General features: G+C 43.7%; 1 protein-coding gene and 2 long non-coding RNA genes across 9 annotated transcripts in view; 1 reads left to right on the forward strand and 2 right to left on the reverse strand.

Annotated features, from left to right (window-relative positions):
• Nucleotides 1–318: 318 nt before the first annotated feature.
• Nucleotides 319–9,625, reverse strand: LOC134158305 (uncharacterized). The gene is made up of 3 exons (XR_009962710.1): nucleotides 9,576–9,625; nucleotides 8,473–8,666; nucleotides 319–2,578 (listed from the first exon to the last, which is right to left on the reverse strand). It is a non-coding gene; the product is annotated as an uncharacterized LOC134158305 (long non-coding RNA).
• Nucleotides 9,626–10,196: 571 nt separating this feature from the next.
• Nucleotides 10,197–14,655, reverse strand: LOC134158306 (uncharacterized). The gene is made up of 3 exons (XR_009962711.1): nucleotides 14,479–14,655; nucleotides 13,682–13,749; nucleotides 10,197–10,374 (listed from the first exon to the last, which is right to left on the reverse strand). It is a non-coding gene; the product is annotated as an uncharacterized LOC134158306 (long non-coding RNA).
• A 257-nt stretch (nucleotides 14,656–14,912) lies between these two features.
• GK (glycerol kinase) overlaps nucleotides 14,913–18,583 on the forward strand; it is a 48,744-nt gene continuing 45,073 nt past the window's right edge. For 5 of the 7 annotated variants that reach the window (XM_062608074.1, XM_062608071.1, XM_062608070.1 and 2 more), the window contains exon 1: nucleotides 14,914–15,106. In XM_062608074.1, coding sequence (XP_062464058.1) covers nucleotides 15,029–15,106 — 78 coding nt within the window. In that variant the 5' untranslated portion in view covers nucleotides 14,914–15,028. Of the gene's footprint in view, nucleotides 15,107–18,583 lie in introns of all 7 variants that reach the window. The other 2 variants (XM_062608067.1, XM_062608069.1) reach the window with 1 other exon arrangement.

Genomic DNA, 18,583 nt, shown 5'->3' on the forward strand with positions numbered 1-18,583 from the left:
ATGCTGTATCCCCTGGGAACTTACGGAATAGCATAACATTTCCCTAGGTGGAAAAAAGTGGGGGTTTTAATCTGTCCTGGGTTCAGCAGTAGCAGTCATGTTTAGAAGACCATAACAGGATGACCTGAGTTCCCTCACAACCTAAGTTATTCTATGAAAATTATGGCATTCAACCACTTATTAAGGTATGCTATTCTGATGGATATTGTGTTATTATTTTATTATTATATGAAAAAGGTATTTATTTGTTTTTATGTATATAAATATTACAAAAGTAACAATTACAATTATTTAGTGTTAATAACATTTACTTTCAAAGTTCACATCGTACTTTAAAATATTAATTAGAAGTGTACTTCCCTACATTTAAAATGCATCTAAGATTTTTTAATACCACCTGTCCTCTTTTGTCTTAGCAGACTCACATGCTCCACCATTAATCGTCTGAGAACTTTGTACAAAATGCACCATGGAAGTTGTTTTTTCTGTTTACTCACTGTTTATCTTATTTACAAAAGTACAGCAAACAAAGATAGTAAGCAGAGATATCTGAGAGATAATGTGATGTTAAAATGTTAATCTAGTTTCTTTCTTAAGTAAGTATTGGCAAGCCAAAGCAAAGCAAACACAGACATAAACATCAAGCACATTTTCATGGCATCCACAGCAGAAATGCACACCTCCTTTCCTTTTTAAATTCACTGCAAAAGCTTCCTTTGACTGCAGGGGGAGCAAGAATTTTCCTGAAGTATTTTGAAATATTCAGCTGTGGTGCACTGTGCAGTTATCTTGGTCATTAACTATTTCTGCATAGAACAGAAAGAACAAACTACATCTATAGTACCTGAAATCAAACTGAGCAGTATGTTTCCTCAGGCTGACTCCCTGTCTCAAAAAATATGGTAGAAATAAATGTATAAAAGAGGCTAAAATTAGAAATTAAATTTCTTTGTATTATTATACAAAAAAAAAATCTCATACAGAATGAACAGTCAGCTATGAATTTATCTTATAATAATAGGAACCTTATAATGTCATTAGAAAGGTAATTTTCTACTGCAATAGATGAACTTTAACACTGCCACACTGATGTTCATCATCTGAATGTCTAGCCTTATGATTTTATTTGTGCCCTATCATACTTTGTCCTAATAGCCTCAACAAGGAGTATATGCAGAGAAATCACTCTTCCACAATCATCATCATGTTATTCAATTGCATGGAAGAATCAACACAGCTTCTAGAAGTTTATGTACTTACAGGGATGACTCGCAAACAAGGCAGCTGGAGCAGTTTCCACCCCAGCTCTCAGCTCTGCCCCTAAGGAGCTGCTTCTCCTGCAGAACAGTGTTGTAACCTGGGCAGAACCAAATGCTTATGAGTAAGCTGTTCTGATGATGGATCAGAGCATTACTGGAATTAGACAGAAGTTAATAACAAGTAGCTGAAATATGAATATGTAAGTACATCCTGTTAACGAACCATTGCTGGGCAGACTGAAATGTCAAAGGCCCTGAAATATGAGGAGGAAATAATGACTATAGTGTATGCTGCAGTTATCAGGAGTTTACTTCATTAAACATGAGCAGGAAACTATGTTTTGAGGTACATTAAAGAAAAATGGAACCCACTGTTGGAAAACCATTCAGGCAGTATGCAAGACTCACATAATTTGACCATGTTCAGAACTGTATAATAACCTACTGAAACAGCCATAACTGGTATCATAGGTGGACACATCTTTACACTGTATATAAGCCTGTGAGAAACATCTATTGTACAAGTATCTGTGCTTCAGAATCCAGAATGCAAATCTGACACTCTGGTTGTCTGCAATGCTATGTATGTTACATTATGGTCACCCCAGGGAAAGACACCCTTTACATTTGCCTCTGGTCTAGTACCCTGCCCTTTAGGCTTGGCTGTAATCTGGCTGGCTCTGACAGAAGCAGATATTAATACTGGTATTACCCTGGGTTTCCTGGACCGCAGCAGGCTGGTTCCTGTTCCTGGCTCAGGACTGTGGGGTGAGCAGTTCATCCTCACCTTCCAGGAGAAGAGCGAGAATAGGAAGAACTGGTCACTGTTTCAGACAGGAGATTTTCTTTTTTCTGCATGTCACGGTCCTCCACCATTGCACCAGGAAAGTGCATTCTTTAGACTAGCTGCCACCAGTAATGTTTGAGATGTGTAGTCTCAGCAGATGCTCAGAAAGCACACAACAAATTATAAAAATGTCAAATTCAGTCTTTGAAGATGAGTCCATGTATACACTTTCTCTTTGGGTGATTGGGCTTTTTGATGTCATATCTACTAGACATGTTTCAGCTTTCTCACACTCTCCTCAGGATATTCTCCAGGCTTTTTAACTTCACAACCTCCGTTATTCCCTGCTGCTGAAAAGCACTTTTCTCTTGGACAGCTTCATTGATAGCTTTATTGATAGCTTAGTTTCCTCTGTGTCTTTTTCTTGTAGTTTACTTTAGTTGATTCCGAGACATTTTTTTTTCCCTTTTAGAGCTGGATTGTTGGTTTTTTCCCCCATAAACATTGCTCTGGGCTTCCAATTTGGCAATACCTGAAATAAGTATATGCAATATCTTCCAAACTAACTTCAAATGCAATTCAATTCCCAAATCAAACACAGTAAGACATTTTTTATGAAGTTCAAAAAGGCTGGTGCTCACTTCAGTGTCCCCAGCTAACTATATTTGCCAGCTTACATAGCAAATGAGTTTTCTGACTCAGGAAGGAACTTGTGCAGTATGTGTCTGTCTCTATTCCTTTGAACCTGGAACACTTCAAAATAGAGAGTACAAGCCTAAGGAACAGCTGCTACTGATGCATGACTTCACATCAGTGTCAGCCCTTGGCATCAGAAAGCATCTGTTACTATGGATCAGTTCTTTCGTATGCTGGTCCCTGGAAACACTGGTGAAACTGAGACTTCCTCATTTGACGTCTCTTAGAATCATGGAATAGTTAGGGTTGGGAAAGACCTTAAAATCATCAAGTTCCAAACCCCGTGCAATGGGTAGGGACATCTCACACTAAACCATGCCACGCAAGGCTCTGTCCAAGCTGGCCTTGAACACTGCCAGGGATGGAGCATTCACAACTTTCTTGGGCAACCCATTCCAGTGCCTCCCTATAGGCCCCCTTCAGGTACTGGAAGGCTGCTATGAGGTCTCCATGCAGCCTTCTCTTCTCCAGGCTGAACAGCCCCAACTTTCGCACTCTTCATACAGGAGGTGCTCCAGTGCTCCAGTCCCCTGATCATCCTCGTGGCCCTCCTCTGGACTTGTTCCAACAGTTCCATGTCCTTCTTATGTTGACACCAGAACTGTACACAACACTCCAAGTGAGGTCTCACGAGAGCAGAGTAGAGAGGCAGGATCACCTCCTTTGACCTGCTGGTCACAATCCTTTTGATGCAGCCCAGGATATGGTTGGCTTTCCGGGCTGCGAGCACACACTGAGGCCGGCTCATGTTAAGTTTCTCATCAACCAACACCCTCAAGTCCTCCTCCGCAGGGCTGCTCTGAATCTCTTCTCCACTCAACCTGTAGCTGTGCCTGGGATTGCTCAGACCCAGGTGTAGGATCTTGTACTTGTCATGGTTAAACTTCATGAGGCTGGCATCAGCCCACTTCACAAGCACATTGAGGTCCCTCTGGATGGCATTCCTTCCCTCCAGCGTATCAACTGAACCACACAGCTTGGTGTCATCAGCAAACTTGCTAAGGGTGCACTCCATCCCACTGTCCAGGGCAGCAACAAAGATGTTGAACAAGACTGGTCCCAACGCCGATCCCTGAGGGACACCACTCCTTACTGGTCTCCAGCTGGACATTGAGCCATTGACCACAACTCTTTGTGTGTGGCCATTCAGCCAGTTCTTTATCCACCAAGTGATCCATCTATCAAAATGATGACTCTCCAATTTAGAGACAAGGACGTCATACGGGACATCAGCATGACAGGGAGGGACTCCTCATTAGAGACTGTAGTGATAGGACAAGGGGTAACAGGCTAAAACTTAAATAGGGGAAGCTTAGATTGGCTATAAGGAGGAAGTTCTTTACCGTAAGGGTGATGAGGGACTGGAATGGGTTGCCCAAATTGTGAATGCTCCATCCCCGGTGGTGTTCAAAGCTAGGTTGGACAGAGCCTTGGGTAATCTGGTTTAGTGTGAGGTGCCCTTACCCATGGCAGGGGGGTTGGAACTAGATGATCTTAAGGTCCTTTCCAACCCTAACTATTCTATGACAGCGGCGAACGCTTTGCACAAGTCCAGGTAGATGACGTTAACTTATCTACCCCTGTCCATCAGTTCTGTAGCCCCATCATAGAAGGCCACCAAATTGGTCAGGCAGGATTTCCCCTTAGTGAAGCCATGCTGGCTGTCACCAAGCACCTTGATGTTTTTTATGTGCCTTAGCATGCCTTCCAGGAGAATCTGCTCCAAGATTTTGCCAGGCACAGAGGTGAGACTGACTGGTCTGTAGTTCCCTGGGTCATCCATTTTCCCCGTCTTGAAAATGGGGTTATATTATTCTTTTTCCAGTCATCAGGAACTTCACCTGTCTGCCATGATTTTTCAAATATGATGGACAGTGGCTTAGCAACTTCATTTGCCAGCTCCTTCAGGACCCATGGATGGATTTCACCAGGACCCATGGACTTGTGCACGTTCAAGTTCTTAAGATGGTCTCAGACCAGATCCTCTCCTACAGTGTACCCAAGGTCTTCACTCTCACAGTCCCAGAATCTGCCTTCCAAGACCTGGGTGGTGGGTCAGAGCATTTGACAGTGAAGACCGATGCAAAGAAGTCATTAAGAACCTCAGCCTTCTCCAAATCCAGGGTAATCAGTTACCCTGATAGCTTCCAGAGAGGGCCCACGTTGTCCCTATTCTGTCTTTTTTTCACAATGTACCTATAAAATCCCTTCCTGTTACCTTTCACATCCCTAGCCAAGCTTAATTCCAACTGGGTCTTAGCTTTTCTAACCTGGTCCCTAGCTTCCCAGACAACATTCCTGTATTCTTCCCAGGCCACCTGTTCCTGTTTCCACCTTTTATAAGCCTCTTTTTCCCCTCTGAGTTTCCTCAGGAGCTCCTTATCCATCTAAGGAGGTCTTCTGGCCCTCCTGCTGCACTTCCTTCTGTTTGGGAGGCAACACTCCTGAGCTTGTAGCAGGTGATCCTTGAATACCAACCAGCACTCTTGGGCCCCCCTGCCCTCTATGGCTATTTCCCATGGAACCTTACTAAGCAGGTTCCTGAAGAGCGAGACAAGGGGGAGCACGAAATTACAAAATGAAATATATAAACCTCTAGAATCAGTTTTAAGTAATGTTAAGTTTGATGGCTTTGTAACAGTAGCAATGGGAAATTACTGAGGTGCATGATACACAGAAAAAAAAAAGGTAGACTACAGCTAGAGAACATACTGAGAATTCTTGTACAAGATACATCATTATAGCTGACATAGTTTTAAGAAAAACAGTCTAGAAGAACAGGTCATGGGGATAAGGAGTATCTGGGAATGGCAGGTGCCCAGGATGGGCTACAGTTAAACTAACTGGTAAGCAGGAGGACAGGAGGATTGTTATGTCTCTGGTCCTAACGAGCCAATTAAGCTGGTATAAGCATCTACTGCGCGTGCTCCAAAGACGGCCAGAAGTGATGAAGATTGCTGGAAGAAGTAAACGACGCTTGACGGCCTCAGCACAGTTTGGGCCTGGAGCAAGCAGTCCTGCTTCCTCTCAGCTTCCCTGACATCTTTCAGCCTATTGACAGCGTCCCGCAGCGCAGTCACCTGCTGCAGGAAGACCTGCACCATGGAGCCCCAACTGCATCCCTGCCGATTGTGCACCCTCCCCTCACCAGACCAGTGCAGGCACTCTCTACACTCCGAGCTCTGCACTGCAGCCTCCCCTCTCATCGGCTCTGCCTGGGTGCCTACGCTGGCCACCGCCGGGGCAGCCAGAGCAGAGCTCCCAGACCGGGCCGGGCTCTGGTCATGAAGCAAGTGCTCACCATCCCGCTCGCTCAGCCTGCCCGAACTGCCGCGCCAGCTGCAGTGCCGCACTTGATCGCCCCGCTCCCTGGGGCAGGTTTTTACCCGGTCAGGGCTGGTGCCGCTGCTCCTGGCTCCGCCCCCTGTGAGTCAGCTGCTCGCTCTCGTCAGCTGAGCTGCCGGCTCCTGGGCAGGTCCTGTCGAGGACTTGAGGCTCCCTCTGTGGCTCTTGCCGCTCTGAGTTGAGGCTCCTGGACGTTGATCTCCCCCCGCTCAGGTGTTGAAGGCGTCCTCTCTCGAGCTACTCACCTCAGCAACTGACACGCTTCAGCAATTTCCACAACTTCTCCCAGTTCTTGACCATTTGCACAAGATGTCTAAGGAACTTTGATTTCTTAATATCCAGTTGCCATTTCAGGAGGTTCTGGGCCAAGCTTCAAAGCCCTTCACCAATAACAGCAAGGCCTTGAAGGGAAGAAAAGAAGGTCCAAGGGCTTGGCTTGGTCCCATAACTGCTTGCTGCTCCTGCCACATCAGCTAGTACTGATGAAAGAAAGAAAAAAAAAGAAAGAAAGAAAGAAAAAAAGAAAGAAAAAAAAGGTTACTAAGAAGAAAATCTTTTAGGTTTTCTGCAGGACTCAGTCTCACGGAATCCTTTAGAATCACAACTTTACATCTATCGTTCCAGCCTTTTAGTAAAATACACTGCTCTCTTCAGAAAAGAAAGGCTACAGGGCAGGGCTACTTCTGGCATCAAGACTAGGACTGTCCAGGATTCTCCTCTTCCTAGAACCCGAACTCCATCACAGCAGGAATGCTTCTCACATGAGATGTTCAGCTTCTTCTGTCCTGATAGTTGTGCTGATCCGTCCTGGATTCTGCAAAGGCCAGTCTTTTTCTGCACTTCTAGATGCTGCTATTTTTATTTTTTTTCCTTTTCATTATAATGGCCCATTTATCCCCAGTTGCAGTCAGAAAGAATTTCTCCCCCTGCATACAGAAGCCCTAGATTTATAGAATAAATTCAGGGTATTTTCATAATCTCTTGTGGAAGATATTCCCAAATATTATGGTACTGCTGGAGGAGTCATCAATACTGAACAAGGTTTATAGGACAACATCCAATACCCAATCTCTCCAGAAGGTCTCTACCTATAAATCAGGCTTTGCTGGACTCTTCTTACCTACTCAGTATCTTCTGCAGAAGCAGTGGACTGTAAATATCAAGTCCTTACTACAGAGTTTTTGTTTAAACACCTATCCTCTTATTTCATTTAGGGAATTAGCTAGAAAACTAAAAAATACATAAAAATATTACAGCCATAAAAACAGGAGGAAAGTTCTAATCTGGCAGCAACTCTTAAGTCTAGGGTATCCAATTACTGTGTCAAGCTTTGCTCCTAGGTCTTATTCCTTTATTTGGAACCATCTGTGTAGGTTATATTTGTTTAACTATTAATCTAGTAGCAAATTCTACTCATTCCTCAGTGTTAAAAACTAACACAAAAGTTAAAAGCTGAAGCAAAGGCATGTCCCATGGTTCTCTTCTGGCAACAAATTCCTTGATACATTAAAATCTAAGGTTGGCATTTGCATTACTTCTGAGTCCTTTATGACCTGGGTATGGAAGTAACCATCACAGTTATCAGCAGTTCCACTTGCAAAGTAAGTGACTTAGGCATTTACAGAAGGCCGTTCTAACATACTCCTTTATCTGACAGTGTATTCCTTCACACACATATCATGCTGCTGCATAAGAATGTAGCCAAATTTGCTAGAAGATTAGGTGAAATTCTATGCTTTCTTAGCCCTCCAGTCTCTAAAATGGAAGAATCACTGTATCCCTGGATGTCCATAGGGCTCTGCCTTTTTTTGTATTTTCAAAATTTTCAGGGGTTCTATGATACCATTCATCCCTACTGCTAACACCCAGCCCCACAGAGGTATCTTTGATTTGGGCATTTGGGGCAAATGTGATACCAGTGAATGACTTTCATGATCTCAGGGCTGTCTTCAAAATCTATAGGATGGCCTCCTAGAACTTCATTATTAAACCACTATAGACTATGAAGCAATACACAATTGCTAGAGCATTTGGAAATGGTGCAGGTAGTGGCAGCAGTCCTGCTTGAAGCATTTCTGTTGTTTCAGATTCTGCTTGGAGACATGTCACATGGAAACAGCATGCAATACTTCCAAAGAAAAGAAAAGAGGCTATTTAACCACAGCTGGAGATTCTTGAGAGCTCTAATCCACTGATACATTAGCTTCATGCTCTCTCTCTCTATTTCATATTCCAACTTGTCTCTGTTTAGATTTCAAATGGAGCGCAACTGAAAGCATGTGGCTATAGTCTACCTAGCATTAGGTAGACTTGTCATAGAGTTAAAGGGAGTAGCGCTAGGGCATACTTACAGATACTCGGTACTTGAGTGCTTGTTACACTTACTCTCAAAAAAAGTCACAGAACCACAGGATCAGGTATGCTGGAAGGAACCTCTGGAGGCCAGCTGGTTCCAGATCCTGTTCAAAGCAGGCTCAGTTACAGCAAGTTGGTCAGGCCTTGCCCAGCTGCATTTTGAGTACCCTGAAGGATGGACATTTTACAGACTCTCTGTACATCTGCTCCACTGTTTAACAACGCTTACCGGGGGGTGAAAAAAAGTTTAAAAAAATAAAAGCTTATTTCTATCCATCCCTTCACCTCTTACATCTAAATAGAATCACTTTTTAGTGGTGTCTCTTCCCTCCTTTTTCTGTCACCATGCACCTCTGAGAACAGACTGGATCCATCTCCTCTACACCCTCCCACTAGGTAGCGACAGGCAGCAGTAACATGTCCCATAGGCTTTTCCTTATGGCTGAGCAAGCATGGCACTCTGATGTTCTTCATACATTATCTACCAGTCCCCCAAGACCTCCAGCTCCTGGTAACTAACATCATTTTGTGTTAGGATATAATCAGAGTATAAAGAATCTCCAGAAGACCTCTGTATAGCTGAAGTCTGCCATCAGCTTTGTGGCAGATACATTAGTTTTGTGACATAAAATTGAAAAGGGCCATGTATTATTCTCAAAAACAAGCAGTATAGTTCACTCTTCATGACAATAGTGTAGCCATTAATATCTCCAGAATTACCCAACAGAGAACTATAATTTGATTTGATGATACAGAGGCTGAAGGTCCGTGAGCAGCTGAGGCAATCTAAGAGGCTGCAGTTGCTGAATATTTCATGCTGTCCCTAGTCTCCTCCACATCATTTCCTACTTATTCTTAACCTTTCCCATGCTCCTCGCTGTGGAAAGCTCTGCTTTTGCACCAGCTCTGGCACTCATTATGGTAAGTGAGTCAATTCAGCTTCTTGGCAGAAAACAATCTGCTTTTATTTTGTCTGGGTATGTTTTCTGCCACATTAATGAGCTCAGACAACTCAAGAAAGGTTCCAACAAACCCCAGACCCATCGCACAATAAGCAGAAACTGTACACAGCCAGGATCAGGATAAAAGTGGTAAAAAAACATCCTTTAGGACCTATGTGCAACTAGATCAACTTACCCTGTGGAATCCTGCCTCTGCTGGTTATTACTAGATTTTTCATTCCTGTCTTCCCTGAGGTCAGCAGGAATGCAGATACTGATTCATGAGAAAGGCAGTGGCTAAGGAATGCAGTACCTTTGGACCTGACAGAAAGCTGCCCTTTACCTCTGCTCTGCTAAGGACTTGCTACAGGGACGCTGGCCAGTAATTTAGCTGCTCTGAGTGTATCTCCAGATCTGTAAAAAAATGCTAGAAGTATCATACTTCCACAAGAGGTTTCGTAACAGTAATACATCAAAAACTTTTGAGGTCCACAGACAAAGAGACATACGCATGCTGGGGCCATCTAATTACCTACAGTAAATTACTAGACCACCATATAATAATCAGTACTAAACTCTCAATGCCCTTTCTGAAGACATTGCACAGCAATTCAGCATGGTATAACCAAATTGAAACAGAAAACTGAAAGGATGTGATATATTTTCTTAAGTATGCTAAGTATGTATTTTTCTTAGTATAATTAAATATATTTCTAAAAACCATATTTTTGAAATATGTTTTAGTAAACACTATCCTGTATTACCTTGGATATAGGGTACCTCTTATTTGAAGCTATTTTTTCTGCTTTTAGTTCTTTTGCATGATGTGAGAGCTCAGGTTAGTGCAGGATTAACAGAATTTGTTTAAATCCAGCATAGTGACAGTCTCAGGGTTCTCATACAATTCCACTGCTGCTGCTTCTTTTGGGTATCTTCACTACATATGGAAACCAGAGGCTTGAATGTGTATCACTAAATTTTCAATCCTTAACTAGGATTTAGAGACAGCAATGACAAATACCAGCATTTAGAGCAATTCACATACTATCATACATAGCAATTTCACTTTAGCTTATTTTTCAAATAACTTATTTTTTGAAACATCCACTATCCAGTTAAAAAGCAAACAAACAAAAAAATATGAAAAGATACAGTGGATGAGCAGCAGTTGCCTTGTCTCTGCTAACTTGAAAACTAAAGAACAGAATGATCCCATGAGAACTGCAACTATCATCTGTTTATGGAGCATGAACTAGATTAACTCATTTGATAAAAATAAGTTTTTTAAAAAAATAGCTAGCAAAATACAGCTGCTACAAAAAACAGTAGAAGACTAACTCAGTTTTAATGCTTCCCTTTAATGCAGTGTATACTTCCCTTCATGAGTAAGTGTTGCAGTAAGTTGCCATATTTTAGTATGGAAGCTAGAAGACCAAGTATCACCAAGTTAAGGATTTCGAAGCAAGGAATATCAACTGTACCACTAATGAATATTTATAATTCTCTTAATTATGCATTTTAATTCCCAAGAATGCTTACTTTTATCTATCTATAAAATTTTTGCATTTTTTCTTCTGATTTCACCATGTTGATTTGAATAATACTATGCATGTAAGGATTACTGGCTTAATAACTACTTTTCAAAGTACTTAGCATTAGTTGCCTTTAAAATGTTAATTTATTTCATCTAAGTTTTATTTTTGTCCACCAGAAAGACAGCAACTGCAACAATGATTGCTCAGGGTTTGAACAGTGAGAGAGTGATTCTAAATATAAGATGTCATTCAGGGGAAACTATTGTCTAATATCAGGCCAGAAGTAAAACACATCCCGCGAGACATTCATTGCACCACCACAGTCACGGCTTCACAATAAAACTGATCTTGCCAGATGGTGACAGAGTACTGCAGGTGGACAACTTCCAAAATAAACCCAGGAGAGTGAAAGTAGAGTTGCCCATTTCTAATCTCCTTCCTCTGGACATATGAAAAGGTTGCCTGCATACGCATACTGCAGATGATCTACATAAATGTAAGGACACTGGCAGCCAAGGTCATGATCTGTTTTGTGTTTGTTCCCTGAGCCAGTGAGAGACACTGAATTTTCCACGTGTGCAGGCATACGCACTCTCACGCATACCATTCATCTTCCCAGTAGGCAAAAGGGTGTATGTGATAGCGTGACTCATTATCCTGTCGCACTGTACACTTTATACCTACACCTGTTGCAGGCTGGTTCAAAATATGTGCCTTCAGCTCTTCCTGGGGGAACAGGAACACAAGTTCAGACATCAGTAAGGAAGAGAAGATTCAACTCCTGAGCCTCTCTGCCACTAAGAGGCAGAAGGGAAAGACATGTGGACTGCTGGCAGGCAGTCTTTAATTCACACTGTATCACATGCTTGGACTGGGCTGACACAGTTGCGTTCTGTCCTTAACTTGAGGTCAATAAAAAAGAACCTGTGAGAAAGCAGAATGCAATTACCAATGTCCCTCCATTCTGCTGAGGTGGAAAAAAGCCCATAACAAACCAAAACCAAAAAACCCAAACATAAACCAAACAATTGGGTTTACTGGATATTGAAAACAGTTCTTTAGGAACCAAATTATGTTTTATCTGGAAAAATGCATCATAAAAGATAATGTGTTTAGTGTATGTGTTTCAAATGTGTTCACTACCTCTACAGATTAAAAAAAAAAAAAAGTGGGGCTGTATTCAGAGAAAAGACCTTCCATTGGAGTTCAGTTTGCAGAACAAGAGGTCAAAAAGCTGCATTTGGGGCATTTTACAGGAATCTGTTGAAAACAAGCACCATTTTCATAAAAGTAGTATTTTGGGGAACCAACTTCAACTTTATTGGGTAATTGGTTCAAACTTAAACAAAGGAAGTTCACAGTAGATGTAAGGAAGAAGTTCTTTACTGTGCAGATGGTGAGGCATTGGAACAGGTTGCACAAAGAAGTGGTAAACGCTCCACCCCTGGCAGTGTTCAAGGCCAGGCTGGACAGAGCCTTGGGTGGCATGGTTTAGTGTGAGGTGTCCCTGCCCAGGGCAGGGGGGTTGGAACTAGATGATCTTAAAGGTCCTTTCCAACCCTAACTATTCTGTGATTATGTAATTAAGTTCTCCAAAATCAGTGGGAGCCTCCATTATTTCTGCCAGGCTCAAGACTGTTACACTATGCATATCTAACTTCCAAACTCTTTCCTTCTATCATGAATAATATATACAAGTCTCCCAACTAGTACTTGCTAGGTATGAGCTTGATTGATTTATTTTTCTTCCTATTTTATATGTTCTTCAGTAGGGGAACAGAATAGCTAACAAGCTACATTGTGTACACTTGTCTCAGGGAGACCTGAGCCAGAAGCAGAAGAAATTAGTCCACACAGATATTCACAATTCTTTCTTTAAAGGAAGCTAATTCGTTTGAAACTATCTCAGCAGAGAGTGGCCCCACATCATCTTACCTGAAGGGTATGGCCACAGCTCCACCCTTCTTTCCCCTGCAGGCAGCTTCCTTGGGACAGTGCCCACTATCTCTACTAATAACTAAGCAAATAGTAATGCTCATTTATTGTATAATAAATACCATATGGGGAAAAAAAATGTTCTCTTCAAACACTGAACAGAAATGAAAAAGAAAGGACAGTACACTGTTTAATGAGCCAGGAAGAATAAGCTATTCTCCCTGACCTTGTAATTTCTAGTTTTTGAAAAAATTCTTTCCCCTTCTGTCAATCATGCTTGCGTGTCTGCTGCAGGTCAAAGAAATGTCAGAGGTTGTCATTGCCACTCCTCCTGTTTCTGATCTATGGAAAACAGAGGCACTGCTAAAGAATGGCCAAGAAAATGGTATATCTGCACCTCCAAGAAAAATTCTGTAACACAGCGATCTTTATAAACATTACATAGGTGAGTAGTATTTAATGCTCTGCATAAATATCAGTCAGGATATGGATTCTGGGAGACCTCAACTCTTGCTGAAAATAGTCGTATCTTGAGTTTAAATAAGTTAAAAACACCATAGGGCAGTTTAAAAAGAAACAAAAAGAGTAACACAAACCACACAGATTTCCTAGCAATTATACGAATGAATTCAGACTTAACTAAGATCCCATCAGATTAAATCCTTGAATTGTTAATTTACATGGAGATGCTGTAGTCTTACACAGGATTTTCAAGCGGTTGTTGACAGTGGTTTAAGAGTGGAAGCTGCCTGCAGCATATGCTGTGACAACTGGTGGGTGGGTGGGTTAGAGGCAAAGCTGGGAGGCATCGTTAGGAATATCACCCACTGTGGATCCTTCTCTGTGGGGTGCAGCACATCTCTGAGCAAACTAATCTCTGAACTACATCTTAAATTCTAAGAAAAAAACAGCATCCTTGGTTATAAAATTTTAGAATAACTGATAATCATAATGGTTGGTAAGTGGTTGCAGTGCTTCATTACTCTCACTCTGGAAAACATGGATCTTACTACTAAACTCTATGCCTCATTTCAGATTTTGTAATTATGGGCTGCAACTGAATCCCTTGATATCTGTTACAATGGGCAGATAGTACTGTTCAGATCCTAACCGACTCCCATATGCCAGCTGAAGTACTGAGGAATAAAAGGGTATGTCAGAAGCAAAACGCTACCAAGTGGCAGCAGTCAGATTCTGCTTATCATGGAGCAATGCCTACAGAACACTGAGCCTGGACAACAGCTACTCACGGGGAGAGATCTGCAACAAAGACAAATCTGTTTAATGGCGCCTGTGGGGGCCGATTTGCTGGCAACATGTGCCACTGGGTAACTTCTCATGCGCTTTAGTCAGCGTTATTAGCAATTCGATCACGGGTCTTGCAACACCAGCAGTTTTTCTCGAAGCGCTAGTTACCAACGCATAGTAAGGAAGATCAAGATCCCATTTTTTGAAGTTGGTATTTCATCTTGACGAAGGATCAAGCTGCAAAGATTGAAACAAGCCCCTTAGGGGCTGGCTAACGTGCCAGTGCCAGGGCTACAAGGAGGGACTCCTCGGCGATATTCACTCCGAACAGAAAACTTCCAGCAGACATCCCGGTATGGCACCTCCCGGGTTCTCACCCTCCGAGGCTGGACCCCGCCTCAGAGAGGTAACGCTGCGGGCCACACCGTGAAAGCCAACCGGGCCCGGGAGGGGTTTCTTTCCTCTCTCGCCTACTGCGAGCAAAACGGGTTTCACCGCAGCAGCACAGGAATGACCGCGGACCGGTGCCCCCGCGTCTCGCCCTGCAGGCTCCCCAGGGACTTAGTCCAGCCCGCGGAAGACCCCCAGCAACAGCACCTGCCCTCCGTGGGGCAGCGCCTCCCGCGCCCGCCCCAGCGCTCCCCTTACGCCAACGGCTCCGCCACATAACCCCGCCCACTCCCCCGCCCTGAAATCGCTGGCCGACTTCCTGCGCTCCCGGCCCCGCCCCCGCCCCTCCGCCCCCGCCGCGCCCCAAGCGCTGATTGGCTGCGGGCTGACAATACGCGCGGCAGCGCCCCCCAGCCCGCCCCCCCCCGCCGGCTTCACCCCTTCAGCCACGCGCCGCTAGCCGCGAGCTGGCAGGCGGCGTTAGCGCGGCCGGTACCCGTCTGCTGAGGGGACCCAGCGGGTGGCGGAGCGGGACTCATGGCCGCGTCCAACCGGATGATGCTGGGGCCACTGGTGGGCTCCATCGATCAGGGCACCAGCTCCACTCGCTTCCTGGTGAGCACATCGCGGGGCTTGCGGCGGCCCCCGGGGCGCGGAGACGTACGGGGTGCAGGCGCCGGCCCGGGGCAGCTGCCGATTCCGCTCCTGCATCCTCGCGGGGCCCCTCCGGCCTCTTCTGTGCCCTTGGAGAAGGGCAGGGGGAGTGGGCCGCTCGGGGCCGTGCCATGGCTCTTGTCTCCCGCACTGCACCGGCTCCCTCTGTCCTCTGTCGGGCCGGGGCCACCGCGCCGCAAGAGGAAGCGAGCGCCGGTGGACGCGGGCGGTGGGGAGCTACCGGCCGGCAGTGTTCCCCGGCCATAGGACCCCCGTCGCCTTCCCGCCGCCCTGAGGGGCGAGCAGCGCTGCCCGTACCGAGGGGAGCGGACCGTGCGGCGGTGCCCTCCCGGCCGCCGGGCAAAGCGGAGGGCAGCATTTCTGGGTGCTGCTGGAGGGGGCTGCAAAATCCTGCTGCTTCGAGCAGGCTGTATTTTAAATCTGAAAGGTCTGTCGCTCTGAAGTCAAATGGACAAGGTGCACAGACAGTGGAGAAATAGACACGCGTGGGTTGAGTGACTGTGATTAGCTAGCAGTGTTCAGACAGTGCAATGAATGCTGCGTTACCCCCTAAAACCTACTTGGGCCTGTTGGAATGATCGCTGCAGCTCCGGAGGCTACAACCTTAATGTCAACGTGTCCTGAGCACTGTAGGTATTCAGGTGACTGAACCTGTACACCTTATGAGAGATGGTCTTTTTAATCTCTGGGGGAAGATAGTTTCTTTAAGAATGGGATGATTAATATAATAATAATAATAATAGCCTATATAAGACCTTTAGTTTAAGGATCAAGTTATTTCTCTATTATGCAATAGAAAGTAACTAATGTTGCTATTATATATGAAACTTATAAACTTCCTGCGTGCAAATCTCTACAAATGACCTGTTGCTGAGTCAGTAAGTCATAGTGATTTGACTTAGATCCCACTGATAATTCCACTGTAGAAATGGAGTAGAGAATGACTAGATACAAAATGCTGCCAGATGTGATCAGCTGGGGAGGGCAATGTTTTATCTTGCCCTTGCATTTTTTTTATTTTTTTTTTGGTGTGTGCGTTTGTGTGGTTTGTTTGGTTTTGTGTGGGTTTTAGGGTTTTTCAATGCTTTCCCCATGTGGTATGTTCTTTCATGAAGCTGGAGATTAGAATATCTTCTTGACCTGTGTTACCATTATTACTCAATATCATGACCTTCATGGGATTGTCAAATGACAAAACACAGATCTGAGGGTGGAGGGAAAATCCTGACTGACAAATGACACCAGCAGGCTATCTTGCATGCCAGTCAGGAGTCCTTTTTGGAAAGAATTTGGAGAAGTTTCCTTTAACACCTGAAGATAAACTCTATATGCTTTATGTGTATGCGAGGTTAACCTTTTTCTTGGCATAAAAGGTTAACATTAGCAGAACCAAAAGTGACACAGCAAGCTTTAAATTTATACTCAAGCTCTTTTTACCAGCATTTTGACATGTTCTTCTAACAAGGAATTTCTTGCACTTTCATCAGTGGATTGTATACAGTTGGGAGCTTTTTCTCTCTACATTAGGTATTTTGCCTCTGTTCAAGGATTCAGGTGCTTACATAAATGACATCTTTTTTTTTTTATTTTTTTAAGTGCATTGTGTCTGTCACTCTTCAGTTCTTCTTGTATCCATCCCAGTTTCTCAGTTCATTTCAAAATACAATATTGTCTTCAGTTTGTCAGTGACCAAACTATAATGATAATAAAGTTATGTGAATTTGAGCAAAAAAGATACATCATCACTGAATTAAATCAAAAGATGGGGTAAGGGGAAGGAGAGGGCAGACTGTGCATGGATTTGCTACAAGCTGCATCAGGCATTCAGATAATAACATGTATCTGGAGAATTCTATGCTGGGAAGAGATTGCCACACTTAGAAGAGAGACTTGGCTTTGAAATGTTTTAAACCAAAAAGTAATGTGATTTGCCCAAGTTGTTTTCTTGGCTCTGTTGTTGCCTCTCTATCTTCTACTGAGCTAGTTGTTTTCCATACCTTTTTCTCTTAATCTCTCTACATTATTTTTTTCCTCTAATGCTTCCAACAATTTTCATCTTCACCGAGTCATCAGTCAAAATGAAATTGCTGGTTACTTTGCACATGTCTATCTAGTACAACTGCTACCTTGTTTTTTAAGATGGAAGACATACAACTTTGACCAGGTTAAAGATGAATGGGTGAGAAACTGGCAGGTCCTTTGGGGCTGAAGGATAGTGTCAACAGTTCAGAGTCTAAATTTACAGTTACAGGTGCCAGTTTACAAGCGGTGTTCCACAGCAAAGCAAATACTGGGATAGCCCGCAGTATTTTCATTAACAGCCTGGGGGATGGGGTGAAATGCCCTCCCAAGTTTGCAGATCACCATAGACAGGAGGAACGGTTCATTGGCATTCCAGTTGGAGAAGTGGCCTGGCAGAAGCCTAAGTTCAACAAAGTTCAGCACTTGGGACAGAAGGCTAAGGAGCAGCTTGATGCAAAAGGACCTGGGCTCCTGCTTGGCAAGCAAGTTCAGTAGAAGCGAGCAGTGTGTTCTTGTGCTGGTGAAGATTAACCACATTAGGAAAAGTGCAGACTGTGGATCAAAGAAGTAATTATTGCCATCTGTGTGGCACTTGGGAGGCAGAATCTAGAACACTGTGTCTGGTTTTGACTCCCCTAGAGGCAGAGAGAGTCTGAAGAACTGGATTTCGTCCAGCAGGGGGTCACTAATATGATCGCTGAGCTGCAGCACAAAGCATGCAAGGAGAGGTTGAGAGATAAGGAGCTGTTTCTTCACAGAAAAGTGTAAGAGAGTGTCTTCAGCTAGCAAACCACATCTTGTAGAGAACACAGAACAAGCCTTTTGTCAGAGGTGCACAGAAAATACAACAGGCAATGAACACAAGTTGCAGCAAGTGAAGTTTCAGATAGATGTAAGGAAGAAATATTTCACTATGAGGGTCTCTGTATCAGGGCCACAGAAAGCTTGTGGAATTTCCATCCTTGCAGATACTCAACATCTGACTAGCAAAAAGCCCTGAACAACGTCATCTAACTTTAAATTTAAACTTACCTGAGCAGTGGGTCAGGCTAGACAACCCCCAGAGATTCCTTCCAGAATTAATTATTCTGTGTATGGACACAAGTTCTCCTGCTTATGTGATTGAGGCTGTATGAGCACAGATGATGAAGAAACACCAGAACGAAACTACATTTCTGCTACTGCCACTTATTTATCCTTGCCTCTCACACACAACATACATACAGTTTTAGCTTATGCTGTAGTTTTACCCTCTGGGAACCCTAATTTGGATGTTTGTTTTTTGTTTTCTGCTAAGCTATTTGCTTTTGCAAAATGAACTGTAATTATTTTTGAGATTTGAGTTCTCAACTTTTCTGTGGAGTCTGCATGACAGATTCACTTACTAGGAAGGGC

Source organism: Pezoporus occidentalis, unplaced genomic scaffold, assembly GCF_034315485.1.
Source record: "Pezoporus occidentalis ecotype Australia unplaced genomic scaffold, CSIRO_AGI_Poc_V1 ctg129, whole genome shotgun sequence".
Classification (NCBI taxonomy): domain Eukaryota; kingdom Metazoa; phylum Chordata; class Aves; order Psittaciformes; family Psittacidae; genus Pezoporus; species Pezoporus occidentalis.